The sequence below is a fragment of the Siphateles boraxobius genome, unplaced genomic scaffold (assembly GCF_051911475.1).
Source record: "Siphateles boraxobius isolate OS27281-9 unplaced genomic scaffold, OSU_SipBor_1 6, whole genome shotgun sequence".
Classification (NCBI taxonomy): Eukaryota; Metazoa; Chordata; class Actinopteri; order Cypriniformes; family Leuciscidae; genus Siphateles; species Siphateles boraxobius.
The window spans coordinates 10,112,979-10,132,096 of record NW_027509186.1 but is presented as its reverse complement, the minus strand read 5'-3'; the positions used below and the strand labels follow the sequence as shown (position 1 = coordinate 10,132,096).

General features: G+C 45.2%; 1 protein-coding gene across 1 annotated transcript; it reads right to left on the bottom strand.

The window, feature by feature from the left end:
• Positions 1 to 430: 430 nt before the first annotated feature.
• Positions 431 to 18,661, bottom strand: LOC143716476 (olfactory receptor 10A6-like). Its single transcript, XM_077209039.1, has 3 exons — positions 17,949 to 18,661; positions 706 to 851; positions 431 to 627 (listed from the first exon to the last, which is right to left on the bottom strand). The coding sequence occupies exons 1-3, from the start codon at positions 18,659 to 18,661 to the stop codon at positions 431 to 433; spliced, it is 1,056 nt and encodes a 351-aa protein (XP_077065154.1).
• Between the last annotated feature and the right edge of the window lie 457 nt (positions 18,662 to 19,118).

The window sequence follows — 19,118 nt, the reverse complement described above, 5'->3', positions numbered from 1 at the left end:
GATACCAAAAGGCTGAATAAGCTTATTAAGAAGGCAGGCTTTGTCACTGGAGTGGATCTGGACATGTTTGAGATTGTTGTAGAGAGGAGAATAATGTCCAAGCTGTTGACCATCACAAACAATGCCTCACACCCCCTCCATGACATGCTTGCTGGAATTAAAAGTACATTCCAGATGGATACATGTAGATGGCGCCTGTAACTGGCAGAGCCGCGGCTCGTCTCCTGCTGTGTAAATTATTAATGGTCATTTTCTCAGTGTACGTGATTATTTCAGCCCCCATAACAGATGGATGTGTCCTGGCTGTATGGATTTATGATCAGGACTCTTTGTTTCACATCAGAGAGTCGATGGAGGACCTGTTTGATAATTATGACAGGTTCAAACAGGTGTTTCCTCCTCCGTTTGCTATCGATCCTAGCTCACCTGACTACTTGTTACTATACCGGGCTCCGGGTAGGGTCTGTAAGAGAATCAGAAAAAGAGGCTTGCGGTCCGGTGTCCAGGTCAGGCGAAGGTGTGCCGCACACGCGGTGGCTCTGTTGTCTTCGGCCGCCAGGACCGTATTCGGTGCCTGCACCGGATTCCTCTTCTCGATGTGTTGCGGCAGCATGTCCTCGCCACCGCCTGTTCGGATTTCAACGGGTGTCCTGGATCCTTTACAGTGCTGGAGTTGTGGTCAGAGACTTTCGCACAAATGTTTACTTCCGTGTTTGTGCCGGCTCTTTCCGTATGGACCGGCAGGAGACCATGTGACCACTGGACGTCCCTGCAACCAATCCCGCTGCAAAATAGGGACACTGCCTCCGTGACGTTCTTCAAAATTCATGTTGGCCTGTTGATTGCTCATTCTATTGCGAATAAATCACACTCATTAAACGATCTTTTCACAAGGGAAGGCCTGGATATTATGTGTTTGTCAGAGACATGGCAGAGAGAGGAAGAGCTTATTCATTTAAATGAGCTCTGCCCAGCTGGTTGCTCTGCTATTGGGCACAAGGACATCCATAAATGTAATGAAATCCTGCCCCAAAATTTTTCTTCTTTTGAATTGTAGATGGTGAAGGTGGGTTTCTCATCCCCCTTCTACTGTATTTTGGTTTATCGACCTCCTGGCTCTGCTGCTGTCTTTCTTAGGGATTTTAGTGATTTCTTATCCTCTATAATTAAGCTGGAATCTGTCTTAATCCTTGGGGACTTTAACCTTCATGTTGATGACAGCTCATCTTGCCCCGCAATGGAATTTTTATCATTGACTGAAACTTTTGATTTTAAGCAGCATGTATCTGGGCCTACTCACCAAAAAGGCCATATTTTAGACTTAGTTTTTACTCTTGGCCTAGATATATTAAAAGTTTCTGTAAATGATGTCTATATGAGCAATCATAATATTGTTCTGGTTGATCTTCACTTCAGTTCTGACCCAAAGCTTCAGTAGTTAGGTCTCAGAGACGTGTTATCACGGCAAATACTGCAGATACATTTTCTGATTTGTTTGATCCTGCTCTAGTTATGGACTGCCTTGATGTGGATGATTTCGTTCACTGTTTAACCAATCACTGTGTAAAAATTCTGGATCAGGTGGCCTCTGTTAAATCAAACTTGTCTACTCAGAAAAAAATGTGGCCTTGAATTAATGAAGAGATTTTAAATCTTAAGAGACTGTGTCGAAAGACTGAAAACCTGTGGAAATCCACTAGCCTCTAGGTGCACAGGATGTATCTCAGGGATCTTGTGTTGTCTTATAATGTGACAGTTGGAAAAGCCAGATCTGACTATATCTGTCATCTAGTAACATTAAATAAAAAAATCCTAAAGTGCTGTTTGATACGATCAGTACACTTGTTTGCCCTGCTGCCCCAGTTATCCCTGTTTTTTGTGAAGCTGACAGCAATGCCTTTTGGGGATTTTTCACTAATAAAATCAAAATGATTAAAGATAAAATCCTGTCCCATTCGTAGGGTACCACTGCTGTCTTTAAGCCAGTCTCCAGCATGTGGTCCACTTTTAGGACTGCCAGTAGAATTCCGTTATCTTTCCCGGCTTATCGCGCTTTTAATATTTCTTTTCAATATAAAGCACATCCTGCTCTATTTTTCTCTCATTCCTTCATGTTTTGTTATTAATTACTTTAAACAGAATCGTCAACTGAAATCTGCATGGATTATTAAAAATACGACACATTTATCATGTGTCATAAAGGGTCTCTGCGGCAAAAGTGAAAGTAGCCTACCAGCGGAGAAATGTTTCGAAATGTCTCTGCACAACAAAGCACCGGTTTCAATAAAATGATATAGGCTATTAAAGTTTATATAGCCTTCTTTTACATTTTTGCTTCTGTTCGCCATTAGGCCTACCTTAAACAAGCTGCAGCTGCAGAGACGTAAGTGGTTAGTTGATTGCTCTGATCACTCGTGACACTCGCGACAAGCACTGAATACGCACTTTTGCCGGTACAACATGAATATAATTATTATCATAAACTATTCATTAACTTTGGTAGGCTGTAGGCCTACAAGTGAATTGTAATTGGCTGATTTTTCGGCAGAGAGCCGAACTCTATTGTTGTCTTAATTTTTTTTATCGCTCGTTTGTTGGTAAAGGGTGAGAGACCTCGCGAGCCAGATGATTTTTGCCAAAGAGCCATATGTGGCTCGCGAGCCATAGGTTCCCGACCCTTGCTATAGTGGAACCATTACTAAAAAAGGCCGGTTTGGACCCGTCGGATTTTAATAGTTTTAGGCCTATTTCTAAGCTCCCGTTTTTATCCGAGATCATTGAGAAGGTAGTCTGTGAACAGTGGACATTTTTCCTGGACAAAAGTAACATCCATGAGCCATTCCAGTCAGGTTTTCGTAAACAACACTCTACCGAAACGGCTTTACTGAAAGTGTCAAATGACATTATGATGTCTGCTGATTCTGGAAAACACACTGTTCTATTTCTTTTGGATCTGTCCTCAGCCTTTGACACCGTCAACCACCAGGTTTTGCTAAAAAGATTAAAGGATCAAGTAGGGCTGTCAGTGTCAGTTCTGCAGTGGTTCACCTCATATTTATCTGGGCGTAGTTTCAGTGTTACAGCTAACCAGATAAGGTCTGAGTCTGCGGACTTGCTCTGTGGAGTGCCTCAGGGCTCCGTTCTGGGCCCTGTTTTATTTTTGTTGTATTTGATCCCTTTGGGAAAGATAATACAAAGGTTCAGTGATGTTTATTTTCACTTTTTTGCCGATGATATTCAACTTTACTGCTGCTTTAAGCCGTCAGAGATCTGTAAGTTAAACTCCTTGCTCCTTTGTCTTCTGAAAATAAAAAAATGGCCAAGTGATAACTCCCTGCAGCTAAATGCAGATAAAACAGAAACACTGATCATTGCCCTGGAGGATGCAATTCCTGGGATTAAACAATACTTGGGTGATTTAGGTCAGTCTGCTAAGCCAAGTCTTAGAAATTTGGGAGTTATCCTGGACAAAGACATGTCATTAGTGCAGCACTGCAAGCAGCTGACGAGAAACTGCTTCTTTCAATTAAGGAAAATCTCGAAACTTAGAAATATGGTTTCACGATATAATTTGGAGCTTATCATTCATGCCTTTGTGTCTTCGCGTTTAGACTGTTGTAATACAAATATTGGGGGGCGCTGTACGTCAAGCAACTCCCGACAAGGTCAGGCTCTGTGTTTTTCTGTTATTTCGCGTTGTGTTGTGTTCCATAGTGCGTGTTTTTCACATTTGATAAAACGTCAATAACAACAGTGTTGATTTTAGCGTACATCTGGCTCACGATTGTGAGTCTATGTCGTGTAAATGGACTTTTCTTAGGACCAGATTCTCCATTCGCAGCCAACCCAGGCAGGCTTGCTTACACGCGGAACCATCTGTTGGAGCTGAGCCGGCTGGACTTAGAGCCCTCGCAGGTACCCCTTTCCATAACACAGATCCCTTCGGAGTTAATACGTGTCAGTAAACGAAGGCCAAAATGGAGGAAACAAGGATCTAGAGGAGGTATTCGCAACAGAATGAGGAGAAGAGGTAGCCGATTACCACTACCGGCCATCACCCTGTCAAACGTACGATCATTATGGAACAAGACTGACTAGCTGTCCACGCTCGTGAGGTCGGATTTAGACTACAGGCAAACAAGTTTGTTCTGTTTTACAGAAACATGGCTTTCTGAGAACATGGTTTTCGATCTGGATGGCTTTAACATCATACGCTTTGACAGGGATGTACGGAAAACACGGAAGTTGATTGGGGGCGGGCTCTGTATAGCTGTCAACAATAAGTGGGCAACCAACTACATTACATTTACATTTATTACATTATTCATTTAGCTGACGCTTTTATCCAAAGCGACTTACAATTGCTATATATGTCAGAGGTTGCACACCTCTGGAGCAACCAAGGGATAAGTGTCTTGCTCAGGGACACAATGGTGTCTCACAGTGGATTCGAACCCGGGTCTCTCACACCAAAGCATGTGTCTTATCCATTGCACCATCACCACCTGTACCACCAACTACACTGTGAGAGAGACTGAGTGTTGCAAGCACTTTCAAATAATGACTTTGTCTTTCAGACCGCACTATTTACCCCGAGAAATCTCCCAGATCACTGTGATTTTAGTATATGTACCAGGACCTGATTTCACACTTGCTGCTGAACATATAACAGACAATTACAATAGGGCTGTCAACCGATCTGGCGAACAACCAGTATTTCTGCTGGTGGATTTTAACAAATGCGAAGTCACCACATATCTACCCAACCTGGAGCAATATGTTACAGTCCCCACTAGAATGCACAACAGACTGGACTTGTGCTATGGCAACATTCCAGGGGCCTCATTTATAAACCTGTGCATAGGATCCTTACTAAAAGTGTACGTGCACCAGAAAGCCAAAAATGGCGTACGCAAAAACATATTCAGACTTATAAAACCATACGTACGCCAGAACCTGCACAGAATTCACTTTATAAATCCCAGTTAGCAGAAGATTGTGCGCACATGCGTCTCCTCCCCGAAACAACCATGGAGCTTGGAGCTTGCAACCCCTAGTTTTACTATGCATATCCTCATCTGCATATCATTTGCATATGATTATTCATCCACGTGATAACATGTTTAACGGTACAAGACATTAGGGAAATATGAAATGCAGATGTGCTGTCACATTAGATACATTAATAAAAATGTAACTAACGTGCCCAACGCGCTCGCTGGCGCGGACATTTAAGAAGGGATGGATGTTTGCTTCATGTGATAGGCTTGGTGAGTGAAATTATATTTGTATTATCTTTCTGTATATGTATAATTTTTTTTTTGATTTTCTGTCTAAAAGTGACATGTAACTCCAGGTCACCATCGGTGTCGACAAACTGCTCCATCTCCAAAATGTTCGTATACGCATGGGTCAGAGTTTGCGTGCAGATATGCAAATTTTCCTGTCAAGTTTGTTTTTATAAATCACAACTTGTGTGTCGTAAGTGGCGTACGCCTCTTTCAGGGCCTGTTTTGTGCGTACGCAATGGTTATAAATGAGGACCCAGATGCTTATATATCAAAACCTCGTCCTCCTATTGGTCGTTCTGACCACAATGTTATTCTGTTGTTGCAAAAGTACAGATAACAACTTAAAAGGGGAGCACCACTTAAAAAAATAACTAATGTTTGGAATGAAGAGACTTCAGAAACATTGAGAGGATGTTTCAGGTTGACTAATTGGGGGTTGATATTTGAGGATTGCGGGAGGGATTTTAATTCACTGACTGACTCCTTACATCTTATTCTGTGAGGACGTGGTAACTCCAACTAAACAAATAACAATACATCCAAATAACAAGCAGTGGGTCACAAAAGACATGAAAATCTGTCTGGTTTTAAAAAAGAAGGCCTTTTTAGAAGGTGACGCACCCTCCTGGTGAGGGAACTACAGAAATAATTTAGAAGGAAGGCTAAGATGGCAAAAAATCACTACAAGGACAAAGTAGAACACAAATTAATCTCTGGGAATGCCAGGATGGCATGGGAGGGGTTAAACACCATGATGGGGAGAATATCTAACCCTGCAGTGATCAACTGTCAAGACCCTGCCTCCTTTGCAGAGCAGTTAAACAACTTCTTCAGCAGGTTCGACAATTGTAGCACACCAGCCAGCTGGAACCCCCCCCCCCCCCCCCCAGTCCCGTTCTATCCCACCAGGCTATCATCGTAGATGAGAAACTAGTGGCATCTGTCCTAAGCTGAGTAAACCCACACAAAACCCCTGGCCCTGACAGACTCAGAGGCAGAGTGCTTAAAGATTGCTCCACCCAGCTAAGTGGGGTTTTCACCAAGCTCTTTCAGCGCCTCCTGGATTCAAGCTGTGTTCCTCACCGGTGGAAAGAATCAACCATCATCCCGATTCCTAAAAAGTCACATTCCAAGGACCCCAAGGATTTTAGGCCAGTTGCCCTGACATCGCTACTTTGCAAATGTATGGAAAGAGTGGTAGGTAACTACCTTTCCAGTTCTGTGACAGGAAGACTGGACCCACTCCAGTTTGCTTATAAAGCTAAACGTGGAGTGGAGGATGCAACTCTTACTCTCTTGGACATTGTGACCAGACAGCTGGACTCATTACACACCCACAAAAGGATTTTATTTATGGACTTTTCCTATGCTTTTAATACTGTACATATACACACACTTCTGCAACATCTATTCGAGCTTCAGGTCCACCCAATACTGATTTTATGGATTAAGAACTTTTTACAGGACAGACAACAACAGGTGCGTGTGAACGGTTTTAATTCTAGGAAACAGCTTTTATACACTGTGCTCCCCCAAGGTTTTGTTTTATCTCCTGGTCTTTTCTCTGTTTACACAAAAAATATATATTGTAACAGAGATGGAATGTTTCTTCTTAAGTATGCCGATGATATGGCATTAGTAGCCCACTTGTCTGATACCAAGGCACTGTCTGATTACCATCAGACAGTTAATAATCTGGTCACAACATTCCAAGAAATTTCCTTGGAGTTTAACATAGATAAAACCAAGGAGCTGTGCTGTCAGAGCAGGGAAACCAAGAATACACAGCAAATGTTTCAACCCCTCAGCATCAATGGACAGCCAGTTGAACAAGTCAATGTTTTTAAATACCTTGGGACAGAGATGGACACATCTCTGTCTTTCTGTGTATAAGAAAGCCAGCAGCGCTTACACCTGCTGAGGAAACTTACAGATTTTAGTGTGAGCAAGGACATTTTAACTAGGGTCTACCGGTCACTCGTTGAATCCATACTCACTTTCAATATTTCAGCCTGGTATAATGCCCTTACCGTCAAGAAAAAAGAAAAAAAAACTTGCACAAACAATAAATCAGGCCAGTAAGATAATAGGCTCCCCTCAAATTCCCTTAACGGAACTTTATACCCGATCAGTATTGAGGAAAGCCACTACAATCACACAGGATCCCACCCACCCCCTAAACCAATCTTTTCAGTTAATGACATCAGGTCGACGTTACAGAAAAACATATATACAAATTATTTCATTCCCACGGCTATTACTATACTGAATAAACATATATAGAATACATATATCTGTACAGCTAATGTGGCTAATTGACCCTTCGCAAAGACCCGCCCCCCTTAGTTACTGTCGCTATGTCCGACAAGCTACGCCGCTCTCACGCACACACCATGTTCTCACACAATGAAAAATACATCGCGGATCAGAGAGAGGAGACTGACAATACGCTGAAGGACAGGGCAAAACAGGTTACTTTTCGGTTACTTTTGATATTAAACATATTAAACAAAGACTCACCTTTCAAATTAGCTAATTTTTAAAAAGAAATTTAAACAATAAATACCGTTTTGTTGCTCTTTAATGTGTCGTGACAGATCGCTGTAGAGCCTCAGTTAAGGCTGCTCGTGAACCGATCATCTCTTCCTTCTAGTTCATTTATAGCATCAAATAAACATGAATGAACATAAGAAGGAATGTTGTTTTAACCGCGGAAAGGCGTCAGTATATTCAGTTTTTCAAGTTCAAATCCTCCCATGTTAATCTAACTCTCCTGACTGCTTTGTCGGACAAAATGGCGGATGGCGAAGTATGATTGGTCAGATCACCTGTCAATCAAGCTCCCTGCGAAGGGTCAATTGTCTTGAGTGTATCAATGTTTTTGTATGTTTTTTTTTTATGTCATCTGAGCCTGTCTTGTCAAAGACACATTTCTGTCACTTGTGATAGACAATAAAGTTTTTCTTATCTTCTTATCTTATCTATAGTTTATTCTCATGCCTAAACCAGAAGGAGCTTTCTCGACTGCAATTAGTACAAAACTCAGCAGCCAGAATTCTAACACGTACTAATAGGAGGTCTCACATATCCCCTGTCCTAAAAGAACTTCACTGGCTACCAGTGTCTTATAGGATACATTTTATAGGATAAAATTTTGGTTTTAGTTTTCAGAGCTTTGCATGGTCAGGCACCCCCCTATATCAGTGACCTGATTCAGCATTATACCCCTGTGCATGCTCTGAGGTCTGTGGATCAGAACCTGTTGACGGTTCCACGCACTCGCTATCGTACTAGAGGTGACCGATCTTTTCAGGCTGTTGCCTCTAGGTTGTGGAATGACCTCCCACCGTCTTTGCGCTCTCTTGACTCTGTTGATGGCTTCAAATGCAGAATAAAGACTCATTTATTTGTTCAGGCTCTTAATTAGCTGCTTGTGGGTTGATATGATCATGTACTGTATATGCTTTTATTGTGTGTATTTTATGATATAAATGTTTTTGTTGTGAAGCACTTTGTGGCCTTATACCTGTGAAAGGTGCTATATAAATAAACGTTTACTTACTTACTTTACTTACTTTCATTCAGCAACCGATTGATCCAGCCACGGTGCAACAGAGAACGCTACAGGAGGTAATTTATGCCTACTGCTGTGTGACTTTACAACTCATTTATCCTGTGCCGAGGTATAATTAAAAATTCAATCTAGGAATTAGGTCACTACACCCATCTTATAGCTGTACTTAAGGCAGTTAATTAGCAGACATAAAATATGAATTACTGCTTTTATTGTCTGTTTTTATTTATATTATACTCTATTTTGTCCTTCTTAAACTTCAAACAAGATGATGGCAATTTGTTTATTTATTATATGTGTAGTATGTTTTGTGTGTACTGTGAGTACTTTACTGTCTTCATGTATTGCTGCTAATGCACTTTCATTTCCCAACTGGAATCAATAAAGTACTACTATCGGTCAATTAGCAACAATTAACCGTCACTTCTCTTTTTAATTATACATGCATGTGAATTAAATTTATGAAATTAATTAAAGCTGATTCTTATTATAAAACTGACCAGAGATCAGTTAAACCATAGTGGTTTTTAATCCTGGTCTGGACCCACCCCTCTGCACATTTTATACATTTTGTATGTGTATTCTTATATTTGTGCATTTGTGCTTAGGGCACCCAAATGGCTAGCACCGGCCCTGCCACTAGTGGCAAACCATCAAAAAAGTTTTGAAACTGACCCTGCATCCCAATTTGTATATAAATCACCTTACATAGTAGATTAGGATTAATGTGTCCCAAATCATAGTATGTTGAAGTAACTAAGTATGACAATGATACCCCAATGGTCTACTTTATGTTGGTGTTTCTGTGCAAATACATGCACATATTAATAGTTAATATTGCCCACAACCCACTGCACACTGGAGGCAGAGTTGGGTGGGAACTAAAAACATGGTGAGAAAACGTCTCGGTTACGTATGTAACCCTCGTTCCCTGAGTAGGGAACGGAGACGTTACGTCGGATGACGACGAATGGGGTTTCGCTTAGAACACCTATCGACTTCGAGTATTACAAAACGAGCCAATGGCAAAGAAATGCCATGGGTCTGCGGAATTTGCATGGCGTAACTCCGCCCCACCTCGTGGGTATAAAAGGAGGAAGCCGGCAACAAGCAGATATGTTTCTTCGCTGAGGAGCCAAGACTGAGCTCAGGCGATCCCCGCGGTACAGTGGAAAGTGGCAGGCAGACGTAACGTCTCCATTCCCTACTCAGGGAACGAGGGTTACATACGTAACCGAGACGTTGCCTTTCATTGTCACTCCGAGTTACGTCGGATGACGACGAATGGGGTTACCAGTCTAATCACGCCACCTTCTCTGCTGTCTTCCAGTGCCCTGCGTAAATCTGAGATCCTTGTCGTGAGACTGGCACGGATGAAGGACTCCTATTTAGCACAGGAATACCAAGGTACACTGGGGAGCATATCCCATAGCTTAGAGGAAATATGCAATTATTGCCAACCCAGAGGGGGGGACTTAGAGAATACACATGTGACCCGAAGGAGACATGGAGAACACTGGGGTGTCCAGCCGCAGGTGGAATATTTCAACCCCAGGGGTGGCAAGGTGGCTTGCCAAGGGAAAGACACATGCTCAAGAGGCTTACAGTGGAAATACACATGTGGGGGTCGCTCAGGGGAGGGACCATGCACACGGGAGGCACCTAGCCGACGCACAGGCAATAGACACTGGCGCCAACGTCAGGAGTGCTGGAGGAACTCAGGGCTTCCGGGGAAGCTCACCTGAGGAGAATATCGCACGTATCCAGTCCGTGGAGTGGAATGGCGAGCAAGCGAAGACACCTGAGCGGGTCCAGTACTAGCCGGTTGAAGTGAGTACATGAGAGGACACTGGCTCTACTCGGAGATTGTAGAATCTGGCGAATGTGTTAGGTGTCGCCCAGCCTGCAGCTCTGCAGATGTCTGTTAGCGAGGCGCCTTGCGCTAGAGCCCAAGAGGATGCCACACTCCGGGTGGAGTGGGCAGTCACACCAAGGGGGCACGGTCGACCTTGCTGCTGGTATGCCAAAGCAATGGCGTCCACTATCCAGTGAGACAACCTTTGCTTGGAGAGAGCCTTTCCCTTCAGCTTCCCACCATAACAGACAAAGGGCTGGTCTGAGGTCCTGAAACACTGCGTCCTGTCTACATAGGCGCGGAGGGCGCGTACTGGACAGAGCAGTGCCAAGGCTGGGTCTGCCTCCTCCGGGGGCAGCGCTTGCAGGTTCACCACCTGGTCCCGGAAGGGAGTGGTAGGAACCTTGGGCACATATCCAGGCCGGGGTCTCAGGATCACGTGAGAGTAAGCCGGCCCAAATTCCAGGCACGCTTCGTCAACGGAGAATGCGTGCAGGTCCCCCACCCTCTTGATGGAGGCCAATGCAACCAGGAGCGCTGTCTTCATAGACAGGAACTTAAGCTCCACTGATTGCAACGGCTCAAAGGGAGCACTCCGCAGGGCAGTTAGAACCACTAAGAGGTCCCAAGAGGGAACGAGAGGAGGGCGAGGAGGATTCAGTCTCCTCGCTCCTCTCAGGAACCTGATGATCAGGTCGTGCCTTCCAACAGACTTACCTTCGACCGGGTCATGGTGTGCGGCAATAGCGGCAACATAGACTTTCAGGGTGGAGGGAGACAGCCTTCGCTCCAGCCTATCTTGAAGGAAGGAAAGCACGACACTAATCGAACATCTCCGGGGGTCTTCTCGGTGAGAAGAGCACCAGTTGACGAAGAGGTTCCACTTCAACGCATAGACGTGTCTCGTGGACGACGCTCTAGCGGAAGTGATGGTAGCCGCCACCGCTGGTGGTAGGGTACTCAAACCTGCCTCGTCCCGTCCAGGAGCCACACGTGGAGGTTCCAGAGATCGGGATGAGGGTGCTATAGGGTGCCCCGTCCCTGAGAAAGGAGGTCCTTCCTCAGGGGAATCGGCCAAGGAGGTGCTGTCGCGAGGAGAACTAGTTCGGAGAACCAGGTCCGGGCGGGCCAGTATGGCGCGACCAGAATGACCTGCTCCTCGTCCTCCCTGACCTTGCGCAGGGTCTGCGCAAGAAGGCTCACTGGGGGAAACGCATATTTGCGGCCACGCGTCCAGCTGTGCGCCAGTGCATCCGTGCCGAGCGTGCCCTCGGTCAGGGAATAATACAGGTCGCAATGGGTCGAGTCGTGAGAGGCAAACAGATCTAACTGTGCGTCCCCGAACTGGTCCCAAATCAGCTGAACCGACTGGGGATGGAGTCGCCAATCTCCCGGGAGGGGCTGAAGCCGTGAGAGCTCGTCGGCTGCACAGTTCAGGGCTCCGGGGATATAAATGGCATGAAGCGACCTCAGATGCTTCTGACTCAATATGAAGAGGTGGCGGGCGAGTTGCGACATACGGCGGGAGCGTAGACCACCTTGATGGTTGATGTACGCTACAGTGGCGGTATTGTCTGAACGGACTAGTACGTGTTGGTTCTTGAGCACGGCCCAGAAGCGGCGCAAAGCAAGACGTACGGCCAGCAACCCGAGGCAATTGACGTGCCAGAGGCGTCGGGGTCCTGTCCAGGAGCCCGCGGCAGCACGTCCATTGCACATGGCACCCCAGCCCGTGGAGGAGGCATCTGTCGTTACAACAACATGCCGCAAAGCTCGTTCCAGGGGCACTCCGGCCCGTAGAAAACTGAGGTTCGACCACGGGGTGAAGGTCTGACGGCAGGTCGGAGTAACTGGTACTCGGAGGGTGCCGTGTTGCCATGCCCACCTCGGGACTCGGTCGCGAAGCCAAAGCTGAAGCGGTCTCATATGAAGCAATCTGAGCGGCGAACCGCGGCTGCAGATGCCATATGCCCCAGGAGCCTCTGAAGAAACTTCAGTGGAACCGCACTCTTGCGCTTGATAGTCTCGGGCAAGTCAGCAATGGCTGAGGGGAGAAGGCGACCAAGTCCAAACCGAGAAAAGAGCTCCTCTGCACGGGGCAAAGTTTACTCCTTCCCCGGTTGACCCGAAGGCCCAGACGAGCTAGGTGCCGGAGCACTGGGTCCCTGTATTCGCAAACCTGGTCTCAGGAGTGAGCTTAAGACAGCCAGTCACCGAGATAGTTCAGGATGCGAACCCCGTGTTCCCATGGAGGAACAAAGGCAGCCTCAACAACCTTGTGAAGGCGCGAAGAGACAGGGCTAGCCCGAATGGGAAAACTGCGTACTGATATGCGCGTGCCCTGACAGCAAACCGTAGGTATGGTCTGAGTCGAAGGAGAACGGAGACATAAAAGTAGGCGTCCTTCAGGTCGATCGCTGCAAACCAATCCTGTGGCCGCACACATCCAGAAATGCGTTTTGCCAGGAGCATCTTGAACGGCAGCCTGTGAAGGGAGCGGTTCGGACCAGGATTGGCCGTAACCCACCAGACTTCTCCGGGACAATGAGGTAGGGGCTGTACACCCGGACCTCCTTTCGGCTGGAGGGACAGTCTCAATCGCACCCTTCGCCAGTAGGGTAGCAACCTCCGCTCTCATGATAGGGCATAGCCATCGACCAAAGTGGAGCGGACTGCCCTGAACTGGGGAGGAGACCGTGCGAACTGAATCGCATAGCCGAGCCGATGGTTCGCGCGACCCAGCGGAACAGATAGGGAAGCTCTAGGCAGGCTCCCAACTGTGCCAGCGGCGTCGAGAACCACAGACGTCCCCCCGGTGGTGCAGCGAAGCGGAATGACCGGCCCAGACGTGGACGGCATAGCGGGGCAAGGTCAAACCGCACCCTGACAGAGGAGGCCAGGGAAGGACCAGCGTTCCACGGGGGCCTGCTCTGTCAAGGGTCTGGCGACAGAGGGGGACAGGGGCGAAGCGGTCGTGGACGGCACGCCGTGTCAACCACCTCCGGGACAGAGGGGGACGAGGAGAGCACGGCATGTGGGCGGCGCTCTGAGACGTCCGAACTCTCTGTGCTCAGAGACGGGAGAGTCAGTTCTTAGGAGAATAAGGATTCTTCCCCGGCCCTCACCCGGGGAAAGGAGTGGTCCTGCTACCAGCTCCTGGAAAGAACTGAGTCCCATCTCTGAGGAGCCCATCCCAAGAGCGCCGCTTAACCCGGCGTGTAGCGGGGGGCGGGGCTGGAGAGGACTGTTTTGGCGTCCGACCGCGGCCTCCAGAGCCGGCCCGGCTGAGCGGGCGGGGTGGGAGCCGCGGGGGGGCGCCCTCGGCGGTGGGCAGACCGAGGGATCGAAGCGGACGGCGGGGCCGTCGGGACAGAGTCAACGTCAGTCTGCTCATGAGCGGCTGAGAGCTGTTGGTCAAGCCCTCAACCGCACCGCCGGAGAGGCTGACCTGGGATATGGGAATGTCGGACAGACGGGTCCGCGCGACATCCAGCACATCAGACAGGTTCAGCCACAGAATGGTGAGCATCACCTGACCCAGGGAGCGTACGGCCACTTTCGTCGCTCGGAGAGCAAGGTCAGTGACGGCGCGCAGCTCAGTGAAGAGCCCTGGGTCAGTCCCGCCCTCGTGCAGGTCCATGAGCATCTGAGTCAGGAGGACCAGCAGAATGACCATGGCATGCAGTGAGGCGGCTGCCAGTCCCGTGGCACTATAGGATCTCGCCACAAGCGTAGACGAAAAACTACAGGCCACGGGCGGGTGCTTAGGATTGCGCCGAGAAGAAGCACTCTGAGGACACATAGCATCGCAACAGAGTGTTCAGCCGGGGGAACCCCAGTGTACCCACGGGCAGCGGCCCCATCGAGGGGAGGAAAGGCGGATGAGATCAGCGAGCGGTCCTGAGAAGACAAGGGGGTCTTCTAGGACTTCGAGATCTCATCATGCACGTCCGGGAAGAGAGGTATTGGGGTTTGTCGCGGACGAGGGTCGGCAGCCTTACCCAAAACCAATCGTCCCAGGAAGGCATGGCCGTCATCTCCGGATCAGACTCAGGCACAGCCGTATGCACACCGGAAGGTGGCAGCTGTGACGAGCCCTCACTTCCAGAAGACTCAAGCCCACCTAGTGATGCTGCAACAGACATGGCATCTTCCTCTGTAGCTTCAACTGAAACACGCGGGCCACCAGAGGGTAGACTCGCGGGAATCAGCAGTTCACTAGCGGGCACCGTCATTGAAGAGGGGGGCTGGGGTCACGGACACATAGTCGGCGCCTTGTTCCAGACCGTAACCCTCAGGTCACCCTGGCCACCAGCCGAAGATCGGGGGGTGGATGAGGGGACTCTCACTCTTGCGAGTTCACCGAGTCTCGACCTATATATGACGCGATGATCACGTTCCCTTGCGAGAACATGAGTCACCCACGAGCGCAGTTCAAGCATGATCAAACACACTAGACAGCGCTCGTGCCCATCAGAGTCCGATACCAGTCCGCTGCAACCAGAAATGCACGGGCGAACCGTCTTTAAAAAGACGTGCCGCGTGCGAGCTCTTTTATGAGAGGAGAGAAAAAACTCTGCGATGTTGAAGCGCACAGGGAGACACACACACTGGCAGATTACTGCACAGATCAGCAGGCACTGTGAGCTCGCTGCAGATCGCCGTCACACCAACACCGGAGAGAGAAGCTCGTCTCGTAGAGCGAAGTCAGAGATGACTGTGGAGTGAAGAAATACTCTTGGCTCCGAAGCGAAAACATATCTGCTTGTTGCCGGCTTCCTCCTTTTATACCCACGAGGTGGGGCGGAGTTACGCCATGCAAATTCCGCAGACCCATGGCATTTCTTTGCCATTGGCTCGTTTTGTAATACTCGAAGTCGATAGGTGTTCTAAGCGAAACCCCATTCGTCGTCATCCGACGTAACTCGGAGTGACAACAAAAGGGAACTAAAATATCACAAAAGTGTAATGCTTGAATGTTGTATACAATACACTCAAAAATATGTACATTTTCTTCACAAAAAGAATATATGTACCTTTAGGGCATAGAATATATATATATATATATATAAAAAAAAAAAATATATATATATATATATATATACAGATCCTTCTCAAAAAATTAGCATATTGTGATAAAGTTCATTATTTTCCATAATGTAATGATAAAAATTTAACTTTCATATATTTTAGATTCATTGCACACCAACTGAAATATTTCAGGTCTTTTATTGTTTTAATACTGATGATTTTGGCATACAGCTCATGAAAACCCAAAATTCCTATCTCAAAAAATAAGCATATCATGAAAAGATTCTCTAAACGAGCTATTAACCTAATCATCTGAATCAACTAATTAACTCTAAACACCTGCAAAAAGATTCCTGAGGCTTTTAAAAACTCCCAGCCTGTTTCATTACTCAAAACCGCAATCATGGGTAAGACTGCCGACCTGACTGCTGTCCAGAAGGCCATATTTGACACCCTCAAGCAAGAGGGTAAGACACAGAAAGAAATTTCTGAACAAATAGGCTGTTCCCAGAGTGTGGTATGAAGTCCAGTGTCAAGTACCCACAGTCAGTGGTGGTCTGCGGTGCCATGTCAGCTGCTGGTGTTGGTCCACTGTGTTTTATCAAGGGCAGGGTCAATGCAGCTAGCTATCAGGAGATTTTGGAGCACTTCATGCTTCCATCTGATTTCATTTTTCAGCACGACCTGGCACCTGCTCACAGTGCCAAAACCACTGGTAAGTGGTTTACTGACCATGGTATTACTGTGCTCAATTGGCCTGCCAACTCTCCTGACCTGAACCCCATAGAGAATCTGTAGGATATTGTGAAGAGAAAGTTGAGAGACGCAAGACCCAACACTCTGGATGAGCCGCTATCGAAGCATCCTGGGCCTCCATAACACCTCAGCAGTGCCACAGGCTGATTGCCTCCATGCCACGCCGCATTGAAGCAGTCATTTCTGCAAAAGGATTCCCGACCAAGTATTGAGTGCATAACTGAACATAATTATTTGAAGGTTGACTTTTTTTTGCATTAAAAACACTTATTTTATTGGTCGGATGAAATATGCTAATTTTTTGAGATAGGAATTTTGTGTTTTCATGAGCTGTATGCCAAAATCATCAGTATTAAAACAATAAGAGACCAGAAATATTTCAGTTGGTGTCCAATGAATCTAAAATATATGAAAGTTTAATTTTTATCATTACATTATGGAAAATAATGAACTTTATCACAATATGCTAATTTTTTGAGAAGGACCTGTATATATATAGCAAGTGACGGTCTCAAAAATTAAAGTGGATTTTGTTGTTTTATGGACATTTGAAGAAATTTATATTTCATAACAAATAGGCCTATGTATCAACAATAACATAGTATAACGACAACCTAGTGTGCTCTTTCCACGAGCCTGAGGCCTAGTTTGAAATGAGCTATTTGAATTTACCCAACACTAGCCCGTGCTATATAGAGTTGTCTCAGAAAGGTGCATAGATTTAGAATACAAAGGTTTTATTTGAGGAAAAAGTACATGAGTATTCCTATTATAGGCATCTATTAAAAACATTAAAGATATATTTTTCTAGAACATGTTTCAGAAATTATAAATTGTGCTTAAAACGTAAAGTTTGTGGTTTAAAAAAACTGACCATTCAATTGACAATCAATAAGTTTATAGTTTGCAAATGCTTATACTACAAAACAATATAAAGCAGTTACACAACAAAAGCACTCTGTAAGGCATCTATGTAAACATAAGCCACTGGTTCTGATTTGTCTGAAAAAATTAAAATAAAGGCAGATAAACTTTTTGACAACTGAAGGACAGTAGGTATTAATACAGTGAGTTATATCGTATTTGTCAGTGCACTTCTGAGCAAATTATGTAAACCTCAGAACTGCTCAGCAACCCTTGGACTGTCAAAATAACAAAGCCTTTACACTGCATTTACATATAACAGGCTAAAGTTTTACGTACATTAGGGTTTAGATAATAGCAGAAAACGGTATGTTATCACTTAATTGTTTTACCATTAACAAATAAGTTCATAGCAAGTTTCCTCAGAGATAGAGAGCCCAATAACTTGTTCCACAGTTTCCAGAGGCTACCTTAAGTGGAACATACAACAATTCTTTTAATTATATTCTCCCTTATTTTTTGAGTTTTCACTCCATACATGATTGGATTTATAATAGGGGACAGAATAAGAATATACAATGACACTATGACACGAACAGTGTAAGGCACATGACGCATATTGAATCGACTTTGGAACAATTCAAAGCAACTACCAATTACAAAGTTTAGTAATGCTATTAAGTGTGGGATACATGTGCTGAATTTAACTCGACCTCCTTTTGACAACTTCAAGCAGATAAAGATGATCCTTACATATGTGTAGAAAATTATGACAACCAGCAGGGAGGTAAGGAACATCATAAATACACCATATATATTATTACTTAAAGTGTCAGAACATGCTAGCTTCACCACAGAAAAATTATCACAGTAGACTTTTTCAATAATTACTCCACACATGATAAGTTTCCCTGTAATTGAGATGGTGACAGTAGATCGCAAAAATGGTAAAAGCCAAGAAACTGCAACACATATAACCACTTTTTTAGGTGTGATTATTTTTTCATATTCTAAAGGATAGCATATAGATATATATCGATCATAAGCCATAACTGTTAAGTTTGTTAGGTCACAGCCACCATAGGTAAATATACTGAAGATTTGCACAAGGCAATTGAGCCATGATATTTGATAATTTTCTGTAATAATTTTAGTCAAAATAAAAGGTGTAACAGCAGATCCGCCATATAAATTAATACATGCCAAATTGCAAATAAAGATGTACATGGGCTTATGTAGCCCTCTTTCAACACATATTACATAGATGAGTACACTGTTAGAAAAGATCATGACTGGGTATAGTAAAGATAGCACAAACACAAAAATATATCTCTGGTCATATATTCCTCTGTATCCGTCCAGTAGGAAAGAAATATTTTTCATGATAGCTTGATTTCCTAAATGAAGAGACAAATAGATGAGAAGGAAGCTTAGGGAAAAGATGAATTATTGAAAAGCTGTTTTAAAAAAAAAAATACATCCTTTGCACAAAATGTCAACGTGCATATCAATACAATACAGTGTATACAATACATGTATACACATAAATAAAAATATAACACTTAAATTGTATCTTGCTTAAAATATGAAATAAAAAAAACTGGCTTATGATTCAAGTAACACAATATAACATATTGACAATATTTCTGTAAAAATTCATTGAATGTACCTTGTAATTTGTGTGTATTTGTATATTTTCGCTGTGTATGCAGAATGACTGCCTTCAACCTGAAACAGCTCTATTTAT

What these genes read in the sequence shown, in the direction of transcription:
- LOC143716476 (XM_077209039.1), bottom strand. Translation starts at nt 18,661, where the DNA reads ATGATCTTTTCTAACAGTGTACTCATCTATGTAATATGTGTTGAAAGA. An exon ending in GTTCGTGTCATAGTGTCATT is followed by an intron (nt 852 to 17,948) that starts GTATATTCTTAT and finishes TATTCGCAATAG; the next exon opens with AATGAGCAATCAACAGGCCA. An exon ending in GAGCCGGCACAAACACGGAA is followed by an intron (nt 628 to 705) that starts GTAAACATTTGT and finishes AAATCCGAACAG; the next exon opens with GCGGTGGCGAGGACATGCTG.